Source organism: Microcaecilia unicolor, chromosome 6 (genome assembly GCF_901765095.1).
Source record: "Microcaecilia unicolor chromosome 6, aMicUni1.1, whole genome shotgun sequence".
Lineage (NCBI taxonomy): Eukaryota > Metazoa > Chordata > Amphibia > Gymnophiona > Siphonopidae > Microcaecilia > Microcaecilia unicolor.
In genome coordinates this window covers 268,424,172-268,451,936 of record NC_044036.1, presented here as the reverse complement: position 1 = coordinate 268,451,936, position 27,765 = coordinate 268,424,172, and the positions used below count along the sequence as shown (strand labels likewise).

Below are 27,765 nucleotides of genomic sequence, written 5' to 3'. Positions count from 1 at the left end.
AGGGCAAGTTACATCACAGGCTCAGGTGTTTGGCATCCTTGATCTCCAGCATCCTGGGCCAGAGCCTCATCTGGTCCATAGGTTAAGCTGGCCCTGGATTGGGGGGCCAGGAACAGGTTGGCACCATCACAATTATCTGTCCTGTTGAAAGTTAGGCAAAACTTACCACAGTTTAGTAAAAGTGCCCCACACAGATCTTAATCATGCAGCTGTTCTGGGAGCTTCTCACCTTTCATCCCTATTGTTGGTGGTTCAAAATCTGTTACCTTGATACATTGCATACATCTAGTGATGATACAGAAATTGTAAGTAGCAGTGTATATCAAATAAAGATTGTCTCCCATGGGCAACGAATGAGAAAAGGTCCCCTCATTCTTCATTTCTTGATTTTCAGTTTCTACTAGTTTAAAAGACCATGTCCATGAAAAAAAAAAAAAAAACCACATTTTCTTTTCTAGTTCATGTTCTAAACAGCTGTTATTAGAACTGAGGCTACAACAATTCTATGATATACAGACTTGATGTGGCTCCCAAGGACTTTGTGAAACACATTCAGTGGGTCAGTTCTTTTCGTGAATAAAGCATTAGTCTTACATTAAAGTCCTTGCTTTCGTCTGGAGAAAATGTCTCAACTATGAAGCATTAGCTTGAAGAGCTAGGCCTACCAGTGCTTGGACAAGCTTACATTGATTTAAAAGAATAAACTACTGCAGAGGTACATTTTGCCAAGACAGACATAATCAACTGGACCAGATAGCAGCAGAGGACAGGGATACACTATATCCAAAAAGAATCTGCAAAACAAAACAAAGAAAGAAATACATGTGCATTAGAATGGGCCCTCAAAGACACAGTTGAATAACCTACAAAGTACTGCGGTTTTTTTAAAAGCAGAACAAGTTAATTTTTAGGGGTCCGTGTCAAAGCTTTAATATTTTCAATCATTTCATTTAAATAGCCCATGTTATAATGTAAAATGAACCAAAACAACAACAAAAAAAGAATTTTAATAATATTTTTGTTTTATATTGAAATGACATGAAATTAAACTGCCTACTTCACTGTGATTTTCTCAATATTGCAAAATGAATGCACAGCCCAAAGATTTTTGTCTTGAACTGAGGAAAATGACAAACCAAGTATCTCTTCCCAATGATATATCCACTGTAGTTAGACTGTGATACACAGATATGTCAGTAGAGCAAAAGGCTTTTTTTTGTTTCTCGCATATTTCTGGTCAATAAAATATGAAAAATTGCCTCCCATCCATGTAGTCATCAACCTGTGCTGCCTTTATTTATGTGTTATTTTACCACATCCCCTTAAAATGGGACCCGTGCTAAAACAGAATGAATTAGTGGTATGTGAGGGGGTTTATAAAACATAGCCCTCACCCTTCTTTTCCCAAGAAAAGTCCTTCTATAACTAGCCTGGTCCACCTTAAGAACAATGATCCTACCCCAGGAGGAAGTGAGCCAGAGGGGCAGAGTCAATACCTGAGAGTTTAAAAGACAGAGCCAGGCTAAAGTTAAGGAGGCCCAGGGAAGGAAGAACTGAAGCCCCAGTCTATGCCTTTACTGAATGTGTTTAGCTCCTGTGACCTGGCTGAAGTAAGCTAACTTTGTTTCCTTAGACTGGCAAGGCATGTTGAGGTCTGGCTCAGGCCAGACCTGAGTCTCAGGAGACTTAAGAACTTACAGGCTGTGTTTGGGGTGGGGAAGCCCCACCAGCCACAGACTGCTGGGCCTGCTAGCCAGGGGCCCACTAAAGACTATTACTAAACCAGAAAAGCTGTGAGGTAACAGGTCCCAGGGCCCAGGAGAATAAAACATTTACTTTCACCTTTATATTCCTTGTCTGGCTATGTTATTCCCAAGGCCACCCCATAAACCTCACCCAAGGTCTCATATGGTAGAATAACATAATGGTAGCCTATATTTGATAAATGAGGAGTGGCCCAGTGGTTGGAGCACCGGTCTTGCAATCCAGAGGTGGCTGGTTCAAATCCCGCTGCTGCTCCTTGTGATCTTGGGCAAGTCACTTAACCCTCCATTGCCTCAAGTACAAACTTAGATTGTGAGCCCTCCTGGGACAGAGAAATATCGTACCTGAATGTAACTCACCTTGAGCTACTACTGAAAAAGGTGTGAGCAAAAATCTAAAATAAATAAACATGCCCCTAAACAGCAAAAATATTGAGTGATGTAGTCCAGTGTTTCCCAAATCCAATCCTGGAGTACCCCTTGCCAGTCAGGTTTACAGGATATCCACAATGAATATGCATGATAGATATGCATATAATGGAGGCGGTGTATGCAAATCAAGTACATGCATATTCATTGTGGATATCCTGAAAACCTGACTGGCAAGGGTTATTCCAGGCTGGACTTGGGGGAAACATTGTTGTAGTCCATTAATTGCATATAGGGGGTAATTTTATAAGGACCCACTTAGTTTAGACATTGAGTGGTCCTTTTGCAAAGGTGTGTTATTGGATTTAGAATGCAATAATGATATTCCTATGGGTGTCTTATCATTTAGTGCGTGCTAAATATTAGCATACACTAAATCTATTAGCGCACCTTAGTAAAAGGACCCCTAAGAAAGTGTACTAATGCCAACATTTTAGTCATTGACACACGTAAGTGACCACTTAAGGTTCATTTTACTAAGCTGAGGTAAATGCTAGTATATGCTTACTGCAACTTTAAAGGAGTGTGGTAAGTCTGAGACTAGTATGCACAAACCATGCTAAAAATATTAACATTTTTTAAGACAGGGGGTGTGTCGGGGTGGAAAGTGGGTGTGTTAGCACTAGTGGACTGCACTAGTGGGACAGTTGTGTCTATGTGCTGGAGCATTGCACTATTAAAAACTCCTTAAGACTCAGTTATTTGTTCTCTGTAGTTATTTGATGCAGACATAGTTAAAAAGTTAATTGTGTTATAATGTTTTAAATGATGTTTTGTACTGTATGTGTTTTTATTGGAGACCACTTAGTTGTAGGCGATATATAAATAAATTTAAAAAATTAATTATCATGTGGCCATTAATTGAAAAAAGTGTGAAATCGACCATTTTACTGCTGCAGTAGAAAGTGGTCATAGAACACAGAACAAGGGCAGGCCAAGGCCACATTTTCCTGCACTGTTGTAAATGGACCCCCTAGGGGCATAAAGTGACTTCTTATAAAATACTGACTAGCGTGAAAGTACATGCATAACTTTTATGGTGCATACCTTCTCTGTGGGCATGCACAAGGGCAAACTTTGGGCAGAGCATGGACAGAGTCTACATTTATGTACATAAATTATAAAATCCCTTACTTTACACCTCAATGCAGAAAATGTGCACTAATATTTATTATTCCTGGAGCTGGTGCCTAAACATATGTATGTTCTTTCACACATATGCTAATATTTTAGAAAGTATAAGCATTGCCATACTGGGACATTTAAGCTTATGGACTTTTCTTTTTGGAACTTGTCTAAACCTTTTTTTAAACCCCACTATGCTAACTGCTTTTTCCACATTCTTTGACTCACTCCTAAGCCAGGGCATGTGGAGTATCATCTCATCTTTCAAATTTACTGCTAATCTGTATGAAGTAATCTGTATGAAGAGACGGTCTGTGTTTAGAAGTCCTCCCTAGAAGACAACACAATCCGTCTTTTCCACACTAAAATATCCATTAACTGCATACAACACTTTTTTTCTGATGAATAATAGTCACTCACTATGATCTTTAAAAGATATGAATGAAATAAAGTGCAATGATTACAATATGCAAGCTAATCATTGTATTAAAATTGCAAGCTTAAATTGGCAGTAAGCCCAGAATGACTGCACAGAAAAAGTTAATAATCTCTTGTTTCCTTGACTATAAGAAATTCTAATTGTTGCATGGTTCAACAAGGAAACAACTGCCAGATCTAAGAGATCTTACTTCAAGCTTTCTTTAGAAGCACCTAGGTTTCAGTCTGCCTGTTATTTATAAACACACAATGAACATAAATATAAACATCAGGAGTCTAAAACAAAAACAATAAACTTTAATAAATACATTAAGACAAAAGTAAACACATGATTAAAAAATGAAACATATTTAACATCCAAAATGCTATAGTTCAAAAATAGACTTGCTAAGTCAACAGACAGATGTAATCCATAAAACATTCATAATAGGGACAATACTTTTCTTCATAAACGAACAGAATACCTGGAGAATCAGATTCGGAGACTTAACCTTAGGTTCCTAAATTTCCCTAAGTCTCCTTTAATTTCACCTGTTGAAATGGTCAAGAAATATATGGTGGACATTCTTGGAATGGACAAGGATTCGTTGCCCCCCATAACACGGGCCTATTACATCTGGAACCCACAGGGGGGTGATGGAAACCTCCCAGTGGTGGGGGATGGAATGAATTTAACTTCATTCCTCGAGAGTTCACTAGAGATTATTACCCAGAGGTCTACTATGCTTGTTACTTTTGTTTTGGAGCCTGACCGCAATGCAATATTAAGACTTTCCTTAAGACATTTAGAAAACTTGTTTATGGGCTCAAAGGTTCGTGTTTTTCCTGACCTCTCAAGGCCTACTCAAGCTAGACGCAGGGCCTTTTTGGAACTGCGTCCTAGAGCGTTGGCATTGGGAATAAATTTTGTATTACGATTTCCTTGTATATGTAATTTAATGCTTGAGGGCAAACAGTTTCAATTTGTTGACCCTAAACAGTTAAAAGAATTTCTTGATGCTAGAGTAGATATGAATGTTGTATGCCCTCCATAAAATAGCAGGCTGGGATCAGCAACCCCGAGGTAGCAACTGGTGGGGATTATAATTTTTTTTTTTTTTCTCTTATTGCCTTTGTTAGTTATATTACTTGATTCTTGGAACCAATGTTTCTTAACTTGTGGACGAATAGGCCTTAAATGTTATTTCCTTTTTTTTACTTCCTGTTGTTAATGCCTATTGCATATTCATAATTTGTTGTGAAATAATGACATATTAATAAATAAAATAATTAAGAAAAAAACATTCATAATAGGATTCAAAATACTTAAATACTAAAAAGTACAAGTAAATAAAAAGTGATAAAAAATGTTTTAATCAAATATACAGATAATACACCTTGATTTTGTTCAGTTTGTGTTTGTCGCCTTTGCTGTTTTTTTTTTGGTATTCTTGATTCAGTGCAGAAGAGTGTTCTTCCTTGTATCTCTATACACAAAACTAACCTATTTGGAGAAATTGTCCCCGATAGATAACCATTTATATACATGGTTATAAATATAAATATATATTTATAACCATATGTTGTTAATCTATACATGCTTACACAAATTTGCATACATCACTCCATTGCAAATTAGAGGTGGACAAAAACATTACAATCCTGGATTGCCAACCAATGAGCTATCTGCAATAGTACTTTCATTCCAGGTGGATGTGCTGGTTTCCAATATGATGGATTAAAGCAATCGGTAAAATCGGCATTATTTATAAATACCATCTTATGAGCTATCAACAGTTTTCCTGGAAGCTTTAATTTTCTCCACATTTTGATTCTGAAATCTTTCATGCTTCAGGAAGGGGAAGAAAAGGGGTGTAATGTGGGTCTGGGTTCTTGACTCAAAATTGCAGTCTTTTAGGCCCTCACAAATATAAAGTATTATCTCTGATGTGAATTTGTAAAAGATTATTTTTAGGCATTTTAAAAGTAAACCACATACATATTTTTATGAAATAGTGGAAGACATTGCAGTTCTCTCCTGTGCTAAGATTATGACTTAGTAGTGTGTACAGAACACTGCAATCCTTCTCATTCCTGTTCAGTTCTAATACCATCTACTATGTGCATCTTAGCAACATGTGGAATGAATACAATGGAAGCCAAATTGTTATAAAACAAGGAAAATACATAGCTTGAAAAGAAAATGAATGCTTCACAGATCTCCTCCCCTCCCCCCACGTATCTTTATTGATATATCTGGTTCCTAGACCTTTGTCCCTTCCCTTTCTGGTGACTGTCATTAAATATCCGGTTTAACTTTGGCCAGTCCGACTTTAACCTGCCAAGTTGATATTCAGCACTGGCCAGTTAAAGTCAGACCAGCCAAAGTTATTCTACCTATTATGGCTGCCAAATATGGCTGATCTGCCTTTAAAAACTGGCGGATAGTTGGCACTTAGGCTATCTGGTGATATTCAGTGCCGGATAGTTGGCTATTCAGTGCTGAATATCCCCAGATAGCCTAAGTGCCATTTTAACGGCCATTTTCTTTTAAATATCAGGCTGCATATGATTAGTGTCTAGTTGGAAGTTACGTGCATAGGTGCTAGGTGCTATTATATGAAATGTGTGCTTTAGACCCTTAGGGGTCCTTTTCCTAAGGTGCGCTGAAAAGTGTCCCGCGCTAGTACAGATGTGTGTATTGGACATGTGCAGGTCCATTTTTTCAGCACACCTGCAAAAAAGGCCTTTTTTTTGGGGGGGGGGGGGGGGGCTGAAAATGGACGTGTGGCAAAATGAAAATTGGCGTATGTCCTTTTTGGGCCTGAGACCTTACCAATATCCATTCACGTAGCGGTAAGGTCTCGCACATTAACCAGGTGGTAATCGTCAGCGCGTGTACAATGCTGATTACCACCCGGTTCACGCCATGCGCCAGAAAATAAAATATATTTTCTGGTGGACACACATAAAAAATGAAATTACCGCCCAGGCCATGCGGTAGTTCCAAATTGGTGCACGTGGAGGGGCAGAATCGAATGGGGATGGCCATCTCTAATGACGGCCCTGTAAAGCGGCGTACCCGACTGTATTATCGAAACAAGATGGCCGGCCATCTTTCGTTTCGATAATACAGTCGGTGCTGGCGAAATCTCAACATTTGGGCCGCCCTTAGAGATCACCGGCGATAGAGATGGCTGCCATTGGTTTTCGTCGATAATGGAAACTAATGGCGGCCATCTTAAACCCGGCCAAATCCAAGCCATTTGGTCATGGGAGGAGCCAGCATTTGTAGTGCACTGGTCCCCCTCACATGCCAGGACACCAACCGGGCACCCTAGGGGACACTGCAGTGGACTTCACAAATTGCTCCCAGGTGCATAGCTCCCTTACCTTGTGTGCTGAGCCCCCCAAAACCCATTCCACACAACTGTACATCACTACCATAGCCCTAAGGGGTGAAGGGGGGCACCTACATGTGGGTACAGTGGGTTTTGGGGGGGGTTGGAGGGCTCAACATTTACCACCACAAGTGTAACAGGTAGGGGGGGATGGGCCTGGGTCCGCCTGCCTGGTGCACTGCACCCACTAAAAACTGCTCCAGGGATCTGCATACTGCTGTGTTGGAGCTGGGTATGACATTTGAGGCTGGCATACAGGGGGGGGTGGGAGGGGGGTTGGTGACCACTGGGGTAGTAAGGGGAGGTGATCCCCGATTCCCTCCGGTGGTCATTTGGTCAGTTCGGGCACCTTTTCTTTTTTTTTAACTGTTTTTTTATTAAGTTCCAGTTATATTAAACAGAGCTCTCAATTACATCTTATCATTCACATCGGGCACCTTTTCTAGGCTTGCTTGTGAACAAAATGTAAAGTCGGCCAAATGCTCGTCAGCGCCGGCCTTCTTTTTTCCATTATCTGCCGAGGCCGGCCATCTCTTAACCACGCCCCCGTCCCGTCTTCGGTACACTGCCAACACGCCCCCTTGAACTTTGGCCGGCCCTACGATGGAAAGCAGTTGAAGCTAGCCAAAATCAGATTTCGATTATTGCCGGCCTTAGGAGAAGGCCAGCCATCTCCCGATTTGTGTTGGAAGATAGCCGCCCTTCTCCTTCAAAAATAAGCTGGAGAAGCACCTATGCAGCTTAGTAAAAGGGCCCCTTAGTCTGCAACAGCACAGGGAGTGTTAACATTGCAGAGAATGGGCATGTCATGGGCATTTTGCCTAGCAACATGCACAAATTATATAATATAGGTTGCTTGTGAGGCATGGCACACTTAGGCGCACCTACTTATGCCTGTAATTGAGTTGACATAAGCTGCCATGCCTACATTTTGGTGTGCCAATGCCACTTTACATTTGTATTCTATAACTGCTTGGGTGCCTAACTTCTGTTATAGAACAGGTGCCAAGAATGGCTATTTTGTGGCTCCAATCTACAGGATTGCCACCATAGAGTCCAACAACAATGGGGCTGCAGCAGAAAATATGCATGGGCGGTTCTCTTCCAGTCTTATCAGAGGAATAATTGTGGGATGGAATTGAACAGCATTCAGTCTTAGCCCCAAAATACAAAGGGACCATCCTCCAATTACACTTGATCTTAACCATAAGGTTAAGAAGCAATGTACACATTTTTGACTTGCAAATATCTCATTAAAGGAAATTATTGGCAGGTTGTTTTTAAGTTCTATCACAGGCACTTTGGATAGGCTCCCTTCCCACGATAAGAGTCTTGATGTAAAAGTAAAATGAAAAAAAAAATAAAATAAAATACACACTGGAAATTCATGGTACCTGTGGTGGGGGGGGGGGGGGGGGCATTTTCGATATGACATCCAAATCCAATTTTGGACAAAAAAATATCCAAATATCCAGTGTCAAACATGGTCATTTTCAAACCAGAAAAACATCTATCTTTTTGGTTTGAAAATCACCCTATTTTAGATGTTTTTGTGCTCAGTGTGCCTTTCTTTAAGGGCCGTTTTCAAACAACAAAAAAATCCAAGGAAAAACGCACAAAAACAAGCCGTTGGGATGTCTGGGGGCCAGCATTCTAACCAGACTGAAAACAGACATCCCCAGCAGAGCAGTGGGGCAGCCTAGAAGGCACTGCAGAAAACTTCTCATATAATGTCCCAGGTACACCTCACATCATAACCTCCTTATATTGTATGTTGAGCCCTCCAGGAATAGCAAAACAATATACTGTACACCACTACAACAGTCCTTATGCCTGCAGGTATCACCTATATGTGGGTTCAGTAGGTATTTTGTGGGTTTTAGGGTGCTCACACTTTCCAATATAAGTGCACCAGTTAGAGTGGGATATGGGCCTGGATCTCCTTCCCTACAGTTCATTGCACAGACCACTAGGCTACTCTAGGGACCTGCTTGCTGTGCTGAGAGGAATGGTCATTATATCTGCATCTGTCATAGAGCCTGGTATGTACTGTTCCTTTCACCTCTTAGGGGGATGGAAGTGGGTCGGTGACCACCGGGGGAGGGGAGGGTTAAGGGTGGTCATATCTTTATCTCTCCAATGGTCATTGAGTCAGTTTGGACACTTTTTTGTTATTTAGTCATAATTGAAACAGGTCTAGCTAAAAGCATTCTGTATTTCGCCTGGACGTTTTTACAATGTTCTATTATCACAGAAAAACATCCAAATCATTTATATGCGCACCCTAGTCCTGCCCAAAATACACATCCAACACACCCCCTTGAGATTTAGACAAACTGCATAGAAAGTCTTAAAAATGAGTTTCAAAAATACGATTTTTACATTTTTGTGAAAAAAAACATCCATCTGCCGCATTGTGCCATTTTTGAGACGTTTTTCTGTTTCGAAAGTGAACCCCTAAGTGGCATATATTCCAAAGAAATGGAATTTTACTTCAAAGTAAGCAGGGCTACCAAAAATCTTGAACTTTTGATAGCAATTAAGAAACCCTGAATTCCCTTATTGTTTCCCATGTGGCTAAAACGTTTTGGGAGAGAGTGCAGAATTAATGGAAAATTAGTAGCAGATGGAGAAGTAGGTATTGTATGAAACTAGCACAATCCTAATGCCTCTAAGATGCTACCCAGAAAAGGTGCGTGCACTCTCATTCATGCAGGAACTGAACTGGTTGAGCTGTCATTATTTTTTCTTTAAAAATATATTATAAAACAATTGAATAACAAAAAAAAATATTTGAAAAGCTATCATGTCTCAGTTCAGTCTCATGCTTTTCATAGGATGTAATGCTACAGTGTCAGATCACCATCAATGAATGAAATCCAAGTCAGCTGAAACACTATTCACCAGAGGCATTGTGCATCCATAAGGGGAAAACCCCTTGATAAAGCAGAATCTGCATATTCCAAGGCAGGTGATGCAACCAGTCCAGAAATACTTCCCTTTTTTAATTTAAGGCTTAATTATCTTATTAGGGGGTCTTTTTACTAAGGTGCGCTGAAAAATGGTAGTGTAGACGCAGCTTTTGGGTGCGAGCAGAATCATTTTTCAGCGCACCTGTAAAAAAGGCCTTTTTAAAATTTTTGCTGAAAATGGACATGTGGCAAAATGAAAATTGCCGCGGGTCCATTTTGGGTCTCAGACCTTACTGCCAGCCATTGACCTAGCGGTAAAGTCTCACATTGTAACCTGGCGGTAATGGCCTATGTGTGCCAAATGCCACTTGGCGTGAGTCTGATACGTGCAGCAGAAAATACATTTTTTTGACGTGCGTATCGGACGCACGGCAAAAATGAAATTGCCATCAGAGCCACATGGTAGCCGTGTGGTAACTCCATTTTGACGTGTGTTGGGCATGCGTAGATGCTTATGGGGCTCATTTTCAAAGCACTTAGACTTACAAAATTATATATGTTATTGTGGAACTTTGTAAGTCTAAGTGTTTTGAAAATATGCCTCCATGTGTCTTAGTAAAAGGGCCCTAAGTTTGATCATAAATTTTTAGGTTTGTATACAAATTTTTTTTTTTGGTTGTGCAATAATACTGATAAAAAATCCTTTTGAAAAAAAAATCAGAAAAGCAAGGCAATAAATTATTCTGGTCTTGGTATGTCTGAGATGACAAATTGACCACTTCAAAGCTCCTACCTGTCTTCAGCATTCCAATATTCTTCCACCTGCACCTAACTGTAAAAAAGACAGCAAAGGAAAGCTGCCAATTTCTTGCTAATTCCTACCAACTATTCCAGAGGCAATCCCTAAATCTCCCCTGATAGTTTCAACCAAGATCCTAATCTTTGTAAGTGCTGGGTAAAGGATTTGAGCTGACCTATCATCAAATATGGCTCTAGCCACTGTAAATCAAAAGCAACACCTGTAAGAATATCAACATTTTTCAGCAAGACGGTACACAGCCTCAAAATAAAATGAAGACACCAGAAGTCATGTGTGAGGCTTGTGCTACCTAGAAGTGAGCAGAGATGAGTCTAAGATGTCAAAATGTCTGTCCTCTCCTCCCTACTCTCTGCCATGCATCTACTTCTATCCTCATTCCCTTCAGACTGTGTTTTGAAGCAGAAGGACCACCACAGGGACCATGAGAATGGCCTGCTTTATATTAAGGAGTCCATATGTTCAAAACACTGAAAACAGAATGACATTTTATTGCTGCATTTCATATATTTTCCAACTGAAGTGATACAAAACCCAGCCTTTTGCTGCTGGTTTTTGGTGCATTAAAAGCATTCGGGGGTATTAGTTATTAACATGGGCTACAATAAGACATGTTAGTTTACCACTAGCTCGTGCTATTTTATCACAGGTCCCATTTTATGCATTAATGCCAAGGGGCCCTTTTACCAAGCAGCGCTAAAAAATGGCCTGCAGTAGCTCCAGTGCAGGTGTTTCCTGCGCACTGAGGCCACTTTTAGCGCTGCAGGTGAAAGGCATATTTTTTCTATTTTTCCAATAATGGCCACATGATCTCCTCATTAGTGCGTGAGCCTTTACTGCCGCCTATTTTGTGGATGGTAAGGGCTCAGGTGCTAATCAGTGCGCAGCAATGCCCACACGCTAACAGATTTGAATAGCCACACCCACTCTCCAGCCCCAAAACAAGCCCCCAGTGCTAAAAAATTAAATTTTCATTTTTAGTGCACCGGTAGTGCGTGCCGAGCCCAAAGTTACTACGGGATGCCTGAGTGAACCTTGTGGTACTGCTTTCTAACCTGAGGTAAGCATGCATTAGCTTAGTAAAAGGACCCCCTAGTTACTAATAACTGGGGTTAACAGTACAATAACATGTTTTAATGGTAGCCTATGTTAGTAACTATGCTCCTAGGGAGGATGTTATCAACGTGGGCTATCGTTATCAACATGGCAATCATTAAGATATGCTATTTTAGCACAAGTCTCATTTTATGCAATAGTACTACTACCCAGTGGTGTGCTGGTAAATTTTTTAACAATGGGTTCTCTCTCCAGGCGTAGCCAGCCCTGCAATTTGGGAGGTCCAGGGGTGGACTGGTGGGGGCAATCTATGCCTCTATTCTCCCTCGTGCGGGCAGGCATACCTTTGCTGGCAGGGAGGCTGAGCCCCACCAGCCAATAAATGGACTGTCACCACTCCCCATTGCTTGTTTCTGGCTCTGAGCAGCACACTGGGACTTGACTCACATGCCTGCTGCTCAGAGCTGGAAACAAGGAGCGGGGAGTAGCAGCAGTCTATTTACTTGGTTTGCAGGGCTCAGCTTCCCTGCTAGCAAAGTAAAAGAGAATTCAGGAGCATTTTGGAAGCCAGTTGTTAAAGTAGTCATGGGGGGGGGGGGGCTATTTTAACAACGAGCTCCCACAATTCTTAAAAACTTAACAAATGGCTCTTGCGAGCCTGCGAGAGCCCCCTCCAGCACACCACTGCTACTTATCATTTCTAAAGCGCTACTAGACATACACAGCGCTGTACACTTGAACATGAAGAGACAGTCCCTGCTCGACAGAGCTTACAATCTAATTAGGACAGAGATAAGGGAATATTAAAGTGAGGATGATAAAATAAGGGTTCTGAACAAAGTGAATAAGGGTTAGGAGTTAAAAGCAGCATCAAAAAGGTGGGCTTTTAGCTTAGATTTGAAGGTGGCCAGAGATGGAGCTTGACGTACCGGCTCAGGGAGTCGCCCTGAGCAGAATGGGAACAATGCATCGCATGCCGGCACCTATCCTCCACCGGAGACCCCGATAAGACCTAGTTACATTGATAAGTTCTTCCCTTAGGGGCCCTTTTACTTAAGGGTTGCCGCGCAGCAACCTGGAACTACCACCAGCCCAATGCGGATGATGGCAGTAGTTCTACCCCCAGCATATGCCATTTCCAGTGCATTGGCATACGCCGGGGGGTTAGCTTGCCACCTCAATAGGGGGTAGTAAGTGGTCCTCTGAAATGGTTGCGTGGCAAGTGCGAACTTACCGCATGGCCATTTCATTTTTAGCTATTTTTACCTGCTGCAGTAAAATGGGCCCTGGCATATGGCAAAAATGGCTGCCGCCACTAATGCAGGGTCCCTTTCACCGCAGCTTAGTAAAAGGGGCCCCTTAGTGTGATAAATGGCTTCAGTTACTGGGCAGCAAATGAAGTGAAATAAGAGTGTTAGCATATGCTGTTAGTACATGAGCTTGCATGTGTATTAATACAGGCAAGGGGGTAGGGAGGAAGACACTGATATGTATTATCATAATGCAAGGAATCCCTTGTAGGACAATTAACTATGAGACCCTTTGACAAAACAGCAGTAAAGTGGCCTTACTGTGCCCTTATGCAGGTCATTCCTGTGTGCTAAGGCCAATTTTACCGCTGGGGTAAAATGGCCAAGATTTCTATTTTCTTTATTAATGACCATGTACTAACTTTGCCATTAGTGCATGAGCTCCTACCTCCACACATTATGTAGCTGGTAAAAGCTGATGTGCTAAGCACATGCTAATCAGTTATCATGTGACAATGTAGCTGCATTAACCAATTAGTGCAGACTATGCCCACTCTCCATCTCCAGACACGTTGGTGCTTATTGCAGCTTTGTAAAAGGGTCCTTATATTTTTCAAAGGTATTAACCGCATCTGTATCAGGGGTGGAATGACCATTCTGGCAGTGCCTGAGGGCCCAGAGGCTCTGCCTGGTTGCCCACCACTGTATACTATAAACCACGCCCCCCATCCTACCTTGAAGGGCCCTGGTGGTCTAGTGGCCACTGCAGGAGGGGGGCAGGAAAGAACACTCTTTCCTGCCCGCTGCCACTATTCTGCCCTGTGCTGCTGTGTTTTGAAAATGGCTGCCGAGTCTCCCTGGGGAGGTCTCATGAGACTGTCAAGACCTGCAAGACTACCATGGGAAGTCTTGGACACCATTTTGAAAATATGGCGCATAGGGCAGAATACCAGGACTGGGAAGGGCCTTCTGAGGCTCAGGGGACTGTGGTGTGTGTGAGGGGGCATCAGTGCGGCGGGGGGGGGGGGGGGGGGGGTGGTAGCACAGTGGAGGGGTGGGGTGGCAGATCACCCTTGCTGCCTGGGGACCCAGGTCACTGTCAGCCCGCTCCTGTTCTGTATTGTCTGCCACTGTGTTGATGTGTGTTAATATCAAGACTGTTTTTCTCCACATGGTACACACACTCCCTTTATTCCAAGAGAGTTTAAAATGTAGAGGTTTTGCTGCTAATGTGTGTTAAAAATTGCAATTCATGTGTGGCAATGGCAAAACCTTATTGTGCATTAGTATGTAGGTTCCACTATTTGCAAATAGCAGACCCTGTTTACTAACTTGTCCAGCTTTATATTGCTCATAGTTTTCAATTTGAAGAAATGTATTCAGTAAATTGATGCACACAAATAGCATTTTAATTTGTCACGTGGTTTGATGTACAAGAGTACCGCAAAACTTGTCTCTACCCAGACTTAGATGGTAACAAACACGGTGTACCTTTTGCACAAAAGAACAGTGGGATCATATTCTGAGAAAAAATAGATCATGCATCTGTCCTAGGCAAAATAAAATAGTTACCTGATGATTTGAATGCAGTCAGTTCTACTGCCTATGGAAAGAAAGATATGCATTAGTATATATAAGACTTGACATCTAAAATGCACCAGAACAAACCAACATTGAACCCTTTAATCTGGTTACTTTAATCACATTGTTATTATTGAACGTTATACCTTGTCCTTGATCTTATATACCTGTTTGAATTATTTATTTATTTACTTCCAATTCACTTGATATTTTATTTATTTACTTCTAATTTACTTGATATTTTTATATACCTTAATTGTAACACCACTCTGTACTTATCATTCCGTTAATGGTGATCGCCATTGCGGCATAATGTAAACCACATTGAGCCTGCAAATATGTGGGATACAAATGCAGCAAATAAATAAATAATATATATGTTGAAAAAAGTTAGAAAAAAAGAACCTTTCTTTAGAAATTTGCTGATCAAATTGCAAACTGTTTTGGTTTCCCCTTTTATTTTATACTGAATATTAAATTATACCAACACAAGGTTCATAAGGGTTATAAATGGATCATAAACCTCTGGTGTTCCACAGTAAAATTGTCCAACTATATAAAACTATTTTGTAGATTAAGTGGGATGATATCATTTAGGGGCTTTCTTACTAAACTGTGGTAAAAAAAAAAAAAAAAAAAAAGGCCCTGTGCTAGTGGCGGCAGCCATTTTTGCCATGTGCTAGGGCCCTTTTTACCACTCCAGCGGGTAAAAATGGCCAAAAATGAAATGGCCATGTACTAAGTTTGCACTTGCTGCACAGACATTTTGTTGAGGGGAGGGGAAGCAGGGAAGCACTTACCACCATCCACTGAGGTGTTGGTAAGAGCTGCCAGGCTAATCCAGGCAGTAACCCTCCTGCAGAAATATTTTTTCAATATTTTTGCTAGCGCAGGAAATTCTGCGTGCTGGGGGTGTAACTACCACTGGCGCCTGTGTTGGGCCAGCAGTAGTTCTGGATTGCCACACAGCAAGCCTGCAGTGGGTTTACCACTGCTTAGTAAAAGGGTCCCTAAATGAATTAAGACACAAGAGATACAACATGGCCCATCAAAACCAACTGCCAAGCAGTTGTGGAGATGTTGAGACATATTCATGAGAGGATAAAGTGAGTATGAAAGAATTACCAAGAATTATATTCTAGGAGTGGGCAGTAAAAATTTGTTAATTTTGTTTTGGATTTTTTTCCCCAATTTTATTCATGGTTATTTTTTTGTGAGATAACCTAAGGGCCCTGTTTACTAAGGTGCGCTAGCATTTTTAGCACATGCTAAAACTTAGCGTGCGCTAATGCTAGAGACACCCATATATTCCTATGGGTGTCTTTAGCGTTAGCATGCACTAATTTTTAGTGCATGGGAAAACGGCTAGCGTGCCTATAGCGTGGCCTAGTAAACAGGGCCCTAAATCATTTTAGTGAGAACCATCACACACTTAGGAGGTAATTTTATAAAGCTATTTTCATGTCTATATGGCCTCTTACATGCATAAATGACTTTCATAACATACCAGCTGGCCTAAAAGTATGTGACATGACATGATGGGTGTGGCCAGGGGATGAGCTTGCAAGTAGAGTATAAAATATTCTAAACTATGTGAATAATCTAGACATGGGCATTTACATGTTTGATGGCCACTCCTACAAGATAGGCACAATTTTTGCTGTTTAGACTAGAATTTTATAAGGACACACGGAGAAGCATTTTTGATATGACATCTAAGTCGGACTTTGGATGTTTTGCACTAAATGTTCCAAATCTAAATAGGAAATATGGCAATTTTTGAAACACAAAAGTCTATTTTTTAACAAGGTTTTGTGCTCTGTGCATTTATTTTTCCAGGCCAGTTAAAAAAAAATAAAAGTACAAGTGAAAATGAAGTCATTGGGATATAGGAGGGGCCAGCATTTTTAGCAGACTGGTCCCCCAGACATCCCAGGAGAGCAATGGGGCACCCTAGGAAGCACTGCTGTGGACTTCATATAAATGTTCCCAGATACACATCTCACCAGCACCCACATACTGGCCAGCACACACATAACCTCCAGATCAGGGGCTGACCTGGATACTCAATGCTAACTATTGTAATGAAGCTTGTAGAATATCAATTTTGTTATAATAACCAGACACCTGATATCTACATATGCAAAACTTGGTATTTAATGGAGGAAAAAGCGAGAGCACAGATCCAGCAAAAACTGCCCAGCTCAAGTCCATGGTAACCCTGAAGCAGTAATCGAAACCTTGGCCAAAGTCGGGCCGTGGGTAGTTGAAAGAACTGCAACGAGTGACTGGACAGCTGGAAAGCTAAGTTTATTGCGATTACATTAAAGTGTTTAAAATGATCTGAAGAGCTGTAAAAAAAAAAGTAGCCAGGAGGTTTTTTGCCAGTGATGAGTCCGCAGGTCTCCCTAAAGTTGATTTGTTAACATAAGGAGTGCCCTAGCGGTTCGTTTGAGGCTTTTTCTTCCGTTAAATACAAAGTTTTGCATATGTAGATATCGGGTGTCTGATTGGATATTCAATGCCCAGGTTAGATTAATCCCACAGCAGTCAACGGCTGCAAAACCACTGACTGCCACGAGCTGAACATTGGGGGGTGGTGGGGGGGGGGGGGGGGGGAATGAGATAGTTTATAGGACCAAAAGAGTTCCTATTTCCTAGTTCATCAATAGTTTCTTTTTGCAATAAGGAACCTGCGTTAAATTATTGATGCTCTGATTTTGAACTGTATACATTTTTAGGTATTTTTAGCCGACATATGCATCTATCATCTGGTCATGATGAGTCAAGGTTTTTGGGGCTGACAAACATATTGTTTTTGCTTTTTTTGGGATGATGGGAAGATAACATTTAATCTTAGCATACTACGCCAGCCTTGAAAGTCTGCTCAACTCTTTAACAAAGGTTAACAACCAAATACAAATCTTTTCTAAACTATGGTATTTAGAGAACTGCACTGAGATAACCAGTTTATCTGTTTATTACTGATTTGAAAGGTCACTAAAGTATCTTAAGGAGGTCATTTTAGAGGCATCTATATGTGGTAACAGTGGTATTTACATGTGCAGATTTCAGAAAGTCACTATTTACATGTGGATATGCCCTGGGATGTAGAGATTTAAAGAGAGCATGATTTGGCCAGGCCCAAAAAGTATACATGCAGTTGCCATAGTAGCAAAATTTCATCTTCATGAAAGTAATGCTCCTAATATACCCCAAAGTGATGTTGCTCTGTTTTTCTTAATGTATTAATTTTTTTAATGGTTTCATGCTGCTTTGGTGGCACCTTATGTATTTTGCAAGAGTCTGTGTTTTACAGTATTAGAATAGTGCTCCCTCTGGTTCGAAAAATTTAGTAACTACTTCATATGAGCATGTCAATAGATTGTTACATTGTTTTTCTTATGTGATTGAATAATGGAGGCATTGTTCCTTAAGCAGAAAGCAGCATGGTGTTGGAAATGTTAATATTCTCTGCTTGTGGGAATGCATGCTTGCCAGTTACAGCTTGTGAGTTATAGCATCAGGGCAGATATCCCAAAAGCTGTGATGCTTCCTAACACTAATACGGAGGACTTGGTAAGTACTTTTTGCCATGTCCTGTAATGTTGTGACACAGCACCTTCCAAATCCAATCCTGATACTGTCAAACAACTCTGCAAACTGTGCATGAATAGAATTCAGAAGGTAGACTCGACATGGTTTGTGTTTTTATGCTAGGCGCCTGCATCAGGAGTCAGCAATCATCTGAATGGTTTAAAACACAAATAACTTTAGTTAGGGGTTAGGTACTCTTCGAAGGGAAATGATCTGGAGGAAAACTGACATCACAAACCTTAAAATGATATAAATACTTTCTCTGCTTCACACTCTGAGAAAATATATTGTGACACACCAGGAATGTTTAGTGTGGGCCTCTGAATTTCCACCATCTTTGTGGAATTTGTTTTATGTAGGCCTATGGTCTTTTTTTTTCTCATAATAAACATTTTATCAGTTTTTATTCCAAGGTTCTGCGATTCAGACCGCATTAGCTGATAACCTTACATGATTAGAAATGTGAGTGCCATTCCTGAGTAGAAGGGTGTATGCAATTGTCCACCAATGTGCCCATGTTTCCAACATATAGACATGCTCACAGTCAAATGGACAAAAGTGAACTGGGATGTTGCCACAGTAAGGAAAGAGGGGAAAGGGCTACACAGGATGCAGGGGGTCAACTTGAGGGTTTGTAACAGGGCAGGGTGCTGGTAGTCAGTTATAGAGCTAGGAAACAGATGTGACTCTTATTCAGGTATTGAACTTTGTTGTTTATCTGATGATAGAGAACCATGTCCTCATGATATATTCTAATAGAGTTATGAAATGTTGGTGAAAAAAGGTTTGGACAAGTTCCTGGAGGAAAAGTCTATTGTCTGCTATTGAGATAGTCATGGGGGAAAGCCACTGCTTGCTCTGGGATTGGTAGCATGGAATGTTGCTACCATTTGGGTTTTTGCCAGGTACTTGTGACCTAGACTGGCCACTGTTGGAAGCAGGATTCTGGGCATGATGAACCACTGGTCTGACCCAGTATGGTTGCTATTATGTTCTTATAATGGCTTAGGCTGGGGGCTCGTGACAGACCTGTGACAGCAACCTTCACACACAAAGGCTGAAATCAGTGTCATATGTATGTGTTATAAGGCTTACAGATGCAGGTTGCAGGAAAACAGTAATATTTCTCCCCAGCCCAGGGATATGGGTACGCAGATGACCTAGTCAGGAACGATAGAAGTGGTGTGCACATACAAAGGTTTTGTCTTCTTCAACCACTCAGTTTGCATGGATAGGCCTACTACTGGCAAGGCACTCCAGTTAGGGTGTGGGTATGGTGTATAGTCATGGTGCAGCTGATATGCTATCAGAGGATAAGGAGCTGGTGGCTATGGCCAGGAAACTGGGTATGTCACAAAATTCTCCATATGGCCACATTTCCTGAACCAAGGTCATCATGGTTTGGACAATATGCCCTTGGTTGGGAGTGTTCAGTGATAGAGGAAGTCCTGGTCCATCTGGATGTGGACTTACAAACATGACTGGGAGCACTGCATTGCATTTTAGGCTGTGCAGCATATGGATGGGTCCTGGGGGGGGGGGAGGGATTGGACTGTGTGAAATAAGTACAGAATATGAGGGAAAACTTAGGGTCCCCTTTTACAAAGCTGCAGCAAAAGGCGGCCTGAGCTAGTGTTGGAGCATGTTTTTGAAGCACGCCAAGGCACTCTTTTACTGCAGTGGGTAAAAGATAGGCCTTTGTTTTCTTCTGGAAATGGCTATGTGGCAAGTGAGGGGAGAATTCACATATTGAAGAGTGTATTATTGGAACACGGGTGTTTTCAAAAAATTCATATATAAAAAATACACCTAACAGAAGTTCTTCAAAGTTCTTTGATCGAGAAATTTGTCCACCCTAAGAGGCATCACGTATTAGGGTGAGTTTATAACTCTGAGAACATCTTTATTATATAAAAAAAATTTCTATTCCTGTTTTATCACCGGGAACTGTATTAGGCTAATCCCTTCACTTATTCATCTCTTTGTTTGATTTTTCTCTGGTGTTATACCATTAGTTTTACTTTTTCCAGAGAACTATTGGGAACAATTTTGACCATTTGGTTTTGCGGCAAGTGAAGCATTTGCCACGTGGCCATTTTGGGGAGCCAGTCGGTTTGAAAATGCATGAGATGGACGTCCATGTCCTGGAAACGTCCAACATGAACTCCCATTTTGCAAACTGAAATGGCCAAATTATGACCGGAGCAAAACAAGGGACATGGAGGTCTCTATAGCAGCATAGGAACATCCATCTTTGAAAATGGCTCCACAGACATCCATGCAGAGCAGAGGGGTAGTCTAATGGTTAGAGCAGTGGACTATAAACCAATGGACTAGGGTTCAAGTCCCACTTTAACTTTGCTTTTGATTGTGAGCCATCCAGAAACAGAAAAATATCTACTGTACCTGAATGTGCACTACTTCAATAGCCTTTAGGCTTGCAAATGTCTTGAACATTTAGGTACAGTAGGTATTTTTCTGTTTCTGGAGGGCTCACAATTTGAACACAAAAAGAGTTAAAATTGGACTTGAACCTGAGTCCCTTGGTTTATAGTCCACTGCTCTAACCATTAGGCTACTCCTCAGACTTCCTTTCTGCCCTATTAAGAATCCCCATGATACCTGAAGCTGTCATAGATCCTAGCATCTCTTTCTGATGTCACTTTCAGGGGAGAGGGAGGGGGACAGCAACAACTGGGGGATTAAGGAGGTGTCTAAACAGAGAGGAATCCTGTTTAGAAGGAATGGATCTATGGAACCTAAGCAAAGATTGAGTGGCAACACCGGTAATTGGGAAGCAAAACAAGTGCTGGGCAGACTTCTACGGTCTACGCTGTAATCGTGACTGGGCTGGATATGAATGGGCTGGAGAGTAAATTTTAAGGGGCTTCAACGTTAGCTTCAGAACTTTTAGTACAAGAACAATGCTGGACCGACTTCTACAGTCTGTGTCCTAACAATGGCAAGGACAAATCAACCTCGGGTATACATATAAAGTATCACATTACCATGTAAAATGAGTTTATCTTGTTGGGCAGACTGGATGTACCGTACAGGTCTTTATCTGCTGTTACTAATCCCTGCAGTGCCAGCTGCTCATTTGGAGCACCTTTCTGTAACCTAGATGTGCCTGAACCAGGTCTAACTAATGACATTCTTTTTTAGACATGGATTAAATTTGCAAATTAAATTTGCTGATGACACAAAGTTATTCAAAGTCATTAAATCACGAGAGGATTGTGAAAAATTACAAGAGAACCTCATGAGACTGGGAGACTGGGCATCTAAATGGCAGATGACGGTTAATGTGAGCAAGTGCAAAGTGATGCATGTGGGAAAGAGGAACCCAAATTATAACTACATCATGCAAGGTTCCACGTTAGGAGTCACAGACCAAGAAAGGGTTCTAGGTGTCGTCGTTGATGATACGTTGAAACCTTCTGCTCAGTGTGCTGCTGCGGCTAAGAAAGTAAATAGAATGTTAGGTATTATTAGGAAAGGAGTGGAAAACAAAAATGAGGACATTATAATGCCTTTTTATCGCTCCATGGTGTGACCACACCTTGAATATTGTGTTCAATTCTGGTCGCCACATCTAAAAAAAGATATAGTGGAATTAGAAAAGGTGCAGAGAAGGGCGACGAAAATGATAAAGGGGATGGGATGACTTCCCTATGAGGAAAGGCTAAAGCGGCTAGGGCTCTTCAGCTTGGAGAAAAGGCGGCTGAGGGGAAATATGATAGAGGACTATAAAATAATGAGTGGAGTTGAACGGGTAGATGTGAAGCGTCTTTCCAAAAGTACTAGGACTAGTGGGCATGCAATGAAGCTACAATGCAGTAAATTTAAAATGAATCGGAAAAAATCTTTCTTCACTCAATGTGTAATTAAACTTTGGTATTCGTTGCCAGAGAATGTGGTAAAGGCAATTAGCTTACCGGAGTTTAAAAAAGGTTTGGACGGCTTCCTAAAGGAAAAGTCCATAGACCATTATTAAATGGACTTGGGGAAAATCCACTATTTCTGGGATAAGCAGTATAAAATGTTTTTGTACTTTTGGGGGATCTTGCCAGGTATTTGTGAACTGGATTGGCCACTGTTGGAAACAGGATGCTGGGCTTGATGGACCTTTGGTCTTTCCCAGTATGGCAATACTTATGTACTTATGTCCCTTCCCCTTCAGTAACTGCTGTTGGACATCCATATTTTGGGCCCTCCCTAGTCCTGTCCAAAACATGCCCAGACCATGCACCCTTGCAATAAGGACATTCTGTAGTGTTGCCCATCCATATCCTGCCTTTGTAAAATTGGGATTTGGATGTCCATGCAATATGGACATCTAAATGTCTGTTTTCAGACATCCAAAACATGAATAGAGCTTCAATATCACTAATGCTCACTAACACATTGCAGGCTTCTGATGATTGAAGAAGTAGCAGTCCCAGGAAGGCAACAAGATAAGCAGCTGCAGGTGTGCTTGCAGCTTTTCTGATGCCCCCCCCCCCCCCCACCCCTTATTTAAAATTATCTTGAAACATTGTTTTTTGCAAGGTGGCTGGTGCCGAAGTATTATTTGTGTGTAGTATGACTTTGGAACATTCTCTTATATGCCCTGGACAATCCAAACTGCATAGAGCTGTGTTACATTTGAGGAAGATGCTTGGAGAGAAAGATCTTTAAAAGAATACAATTTTCAATTTAAATAAAAGTAGCCTAGAGATGGAAACACTTGAGCTGTTCAATGTTGCCTCTAGCCCTAGGAAAGTAATGCCCTCCTTTTTATTTCACAGGACACGTGAGATTACTTGATCCTCATGACACACTGAACCAAATTTTCATAGCATCCCCCTTACATGATCCCATGGTACACCCTTCCATGTGATCCTTTCATCTGTTCACTCCCCATCTCTTAGCACCTTACCCACTCATGCTTTATTCTCTCTCACTACCTTCCCTGCTTGTGTTTTCTCCTCTTTTTCCCCAACCCAGTCCTTTCTCCCTTTCCACTGGTGGGCAGGAGAAGAGGGGCATTTTTCACCCTAGTCTGCCTTCCCCTCTGCCAACTTCACCGCTTGATTGTGTGCTGCTAGCAATGTCTGCATGTTCAACTTTCAGCATGAAGCTGGCCAGTACAGGAGAGAAGCCAGGAAGGAAAACCTGGAGCTGGAACTGCTGTTATTACTGTGCCACGCACTGGTTGAGAAGCACAGACTTCTCATGCTTGTAGAGAACCTCTATGCATTCAATTGAGAAGCTTGAAGGCTGGTCTTTATGCGAAAAGCCAAGAAACAGCTGGACCTTGACATTTGCACAGGATCTACAGTCAGGTTCATTAATGGTATATGTGTTATAATATTCAAGCCCTCTTCCTTAATCTCTTTAGTCCGTGCCTCATGCATGGTGCCAGGCAACTTAGCAATTGTTCCAAACTAGAGATTTATGATGCATGTGTGGATGATTTAAATGAACACTAACCAAAATCCATCTGATTAACACCAGGGACAGTTTGAAAATGTACTTTAATGTGAGATGTTAAGATAACATTCTGCTCAATAAACACTTTCAATTTAAACTGCAAGTTTAATTTCATAATGAATTTCCAAGTAACTAATTTAGACTCATTAAAAAAAATAACATGATATAACGTTTCTGTTGATGTGACTTTTTACATATTGGACTAGATTCTATAAATGGTGTTGAGAAATTGGTGCCGAAAAATTTAAGCACTATAGAATAAGCAGATAAGTGCAGAAACGGAGCCTAACTTAAGGTGCTGGCAATTACGTCTGCTGAAAGCAGGTGTAAAGGCCAGCACCTGAGTTAGGTGCCGACTGGGTCTATTCTGTAACAATGCGCATACATTCTGGGATCGCCCCTTGAAACACCCCCAAAATGCCTCCCCTTGAATATACATGTTACAAGGATTTCCATGTGCATCATTAAAAGAATATGATCCACATGTAAATCCCAATTAAGGCCAACACCAATAATTGTTAGCAGCCAATTATTGGTGCTCATTGGCTCATTAATCAATTAATTTTATGCACTGATTTGCGTGTGCAAATTTAGTCACCATTTATAGAATCTGAGGGATTATTGCCCCATCATTCTGTGCATTACCTGAACGCATATGGGTTACATATGATAAAGAACAAAAGGTTATAAATCTAGGCAATAGAAATTCAGTTTCCATAGGGGTACAGCTTTTCTACAATAACCCAAAGCCAATTTCCCTTGTCACTTTGGTTTTATTAAACTCAGAATGAACTGGATAAAAAAGGCTATTGTCTCATTCAGTCTCTTCCCTGCCATCTGCCACTTATATGACTACTTGCTGTAATATGTTCCACTTTTTTTGGTGAGGATGGGGAGAGGCGTTGAGGAGCAAGAAGATCTGAAACGTCTGAGAGGCACAGAGCTTCTATTTTATGGGTTTCTAGCAGGTAAAGTCATTTTTGAGAGCCAGTACTACTACTTATTTTAATAGGGATATGCTTTTATTTGAAATGAAACAAGAGAAAAATGAAAAAAAAATGTTATTTGTGTTCCATTTAATTTCTAAAACCACTATCATCACCTAAACGCACTGATGCAATTTTAGAAAACCATTCCAGGGTATCGTCTGGGATCACTCCTGCTTCTTTCACACCCACATATTTGGGGGAGGGGAGAAGATGCAAGGGGGGGGGGGGGGAAAGGGCAGGGCTCAACCCAACAGACACTATTTGTTGTTTCTTCTTTTATTTTACTTTCTTTTAAATAACCCACAATGAAAACAAACAAAAAATGGTAACTAAAAAACACAATAAAACAATTATTTTCCAATGCTCAACACATTAATTTTGTTAAGGCCCTCATTTTACAAGTCCTATTTTCATTTCATACATGCAAATACTGACATTTAAACAGCAAAATCTCTGTGTTACAAACCAGGGATATGTACCTATCAAACTCAAGTGCAAGGGGGCATGGTCTGGGTGTGTTTTGTGTCTTGATGACATTAGAACTTTTCTGTCGGCATGTATGGCAGGCATTTAAAATGGGGGGGGGGGGGGTCATCCTTGAAAAAGCTGCTTGACGGCGAAACATGTCGGATTGAAGAACCCTCCCAAGCTCACCTAGTTTATTGCAAGTTAAGCATATAGAAATATAAAACTTCAACAAATTTGCGATTTCCACTGATGAAATACTTGTGGTTAAATGTTTAGAGAGTGAGCAAAAGAAAGGACCAGTGATGACATTGGGAATGTCATATGCGGTATTGAGTTAATTGGCCGCAAGACGCCCATACTGAGGACCTTTTAAAATAATTTGTGCTAAGTAAACCTCTACAAAACAACTTTAAAATTGCAATATATGTAAGCAGTAGGTACTTATTCCTGGAGTGTTACAAGATACTGCTTGTGGAACTATATCACATTCCGTTTATTTGTGTGGGACAAGGGCATGACAAGTTCATAGACATTTACCCTCAGATTTTATATACCACACCTAGAGATACATGCTGAAATCCAAGCAGATTCTAAAACAATGCACGTAACTGAAAATCTGGCCTGTTTGCAGCTCTCAAGGCATCCCTGGTTTAGATTACAAGATGCAAAAATAATTATATCATCAGGGCTGCCATGAGAGCTCAGCAGCAATACGGAAGACCTGTATTTGTTTCCTAGATCAGGTTTTCACTTCCAGGACCAGTTGGAGCTGTGGATACATCAGAAGTATCATTTACAGCCCCTGTAAAGGGTGGAGCTGAAGACAGAAAGAAGACTGGAAGTCCCAGCCATTGCTCCATGGTGACACTGGCTAGAATGTTGTGCCCTCAGAAGCAGAAGAAATTTCCAGGCCAAACACAGAATTACCAAAAATATATTTTATTCAAGAGTCTACTCACCAGCTTCTCTGTCGACATTATTGAGGAAATATTCAGTGGACTTTTGGCAACAAAATTTCCTATGACATGAAACAACATTAGACTTTTAATTTAAGAGACTATAATCTATTGTCTTTTAAGAAGGTTCATGCATTTTTCATAGACTCTTTCACAATGGTTAAAACACTTGCCCAAAGGTTTTCACTCTACCGCTGTTTGAAGGCTGTGCTGGCGCAAACTCGAATTGGTATATAGTGGAAAATTGGCTCAAAATCCATAGAGCTAAGGAACATGCTATCAGCAGACGCTAGTTTAGAAAACAAAATAGGAAAGTTTCTTTCTTGCATTATATTGTTGCTAGCTGGTGGTGTAGAAATCAAGGGGCTGACAAGCCTTGGAAATCGTTCTCTCTTCACTGCCACCGCTCATTTTCTGCCAGATTCTGTATAGGTTGCCCCTAGTTTTGGTTTGGGTGCAAAGCACAGAACTGTACAATAAGTTAATGAGGTAATTAGGGGGCCCTTTTACTAAGCCGCAAAAAGCATCTATGCGCGCCAAATGTGTGCCAAAATGGAGCTACCGCCTGGCTCTTGCGGTAATTTCATTTTTGGTGTGCATCCTATATACATATTTGAAAAATAATTTGTATTTTCGGACGTGCATATTGGGCGAACACCAAGAGGCATTTGACGCGCATAGGTCATTACTGCCTGGTTACTGCATGAGACTTTACCGCTAGGTGAATGGCTGGCACTAAGGTCTCAGACCCAAAATGGATGCGTGGCAATTTTCATTTTGCCACATGTCCATTTTCGGAAAAAATTGTAAAGGCATTTTTTACAGGTGTGCTGAAAAATGATTCTGCGCACGCCCAAAACATGTGCGACCAAAACACACATCTACATTACCACAGACCATTTTTCAGCACGCCTTTATAAAAGGGCCCCTAGATGTGGATCTAGCCTATGCCCTATTACATAAGTACATAAGTACATAAGTAATGCCATACTGGGAAAAGACCAAGGGTCCATCGAGCCTAGCATCCTGTTCACGACAGCGGCCAATCCAGGCCAAGGGCACCTGGCAAGCTTCCCAAACGTACAAACATTCTATACATGTTATTCCTGGAATTGTGGATTTTTCCCAAGTCCATTTAGTAGAGGTTTATGGACTTGTCCTTTAGGAAATCGTCCAACCCCTTTTTAAACTCTGCCAAGCTAACCGCCTTCACCACTTTCTCCAGCAACGGATTCCAGAGTTGAATTATACGTTGGGTGAAGAAACATTTTCTCCGATTTGTTTTAAATGTACTACACTGTAGTTTCATCGCATGCCCCCTAGTCCTAGTATTTTTGGAAAGCGTGAACAGACGCTTCACATCCACCTGTTCCACTCCACTCATTATTTTATATACCTCTATCATGTCTCCCCTCAGCCGTCTCTTCTCCAAGCTGAATAGCCCTAGCCTCCTTAATCTTTCTTCATAGGGAAGTCGTCCCATCCCCGCTATCATTTTAGTCGCCCTTCACTGCACCTTTTCCAATTCT

At 41.1% G+C, this 27,765-nt stretch overlaps 1 protein-coding gene across 1 annotated transcript in view; it reads right to left on the bottom strand.

Moving 5' to 3' along the window:
* Positions 1 to 654: 654 nt before the first annotated feature.
* Positions 655 to 27,765, bottom strand: part of ADGRD2 (adhesion G protein-coupled receptor D2) — a 249,142-nt gene continuing 222,031 nt past the window's right edge. The window contains exons 24-26 of the mRNA XM_030206996.1: positions 26,240 to 26,298; positions 14,743 to 14,773; positions 655 to 794 (exon numbers count right to left, since the gene is read on the bottom strand). Coding sequence (XP_030062856.1) covers positions 778 to 794; positions 14,743 to 14,773; positions 26,240 to 26,298 — 107 coding nt within the window. The 3' untranslated portion in view covers positions 655 to 777. The remainder of the gene's footprint in view (positions 795 to 14,742; positions 14,774 to 26,239; positions 26,299 to 27,765) is intronic.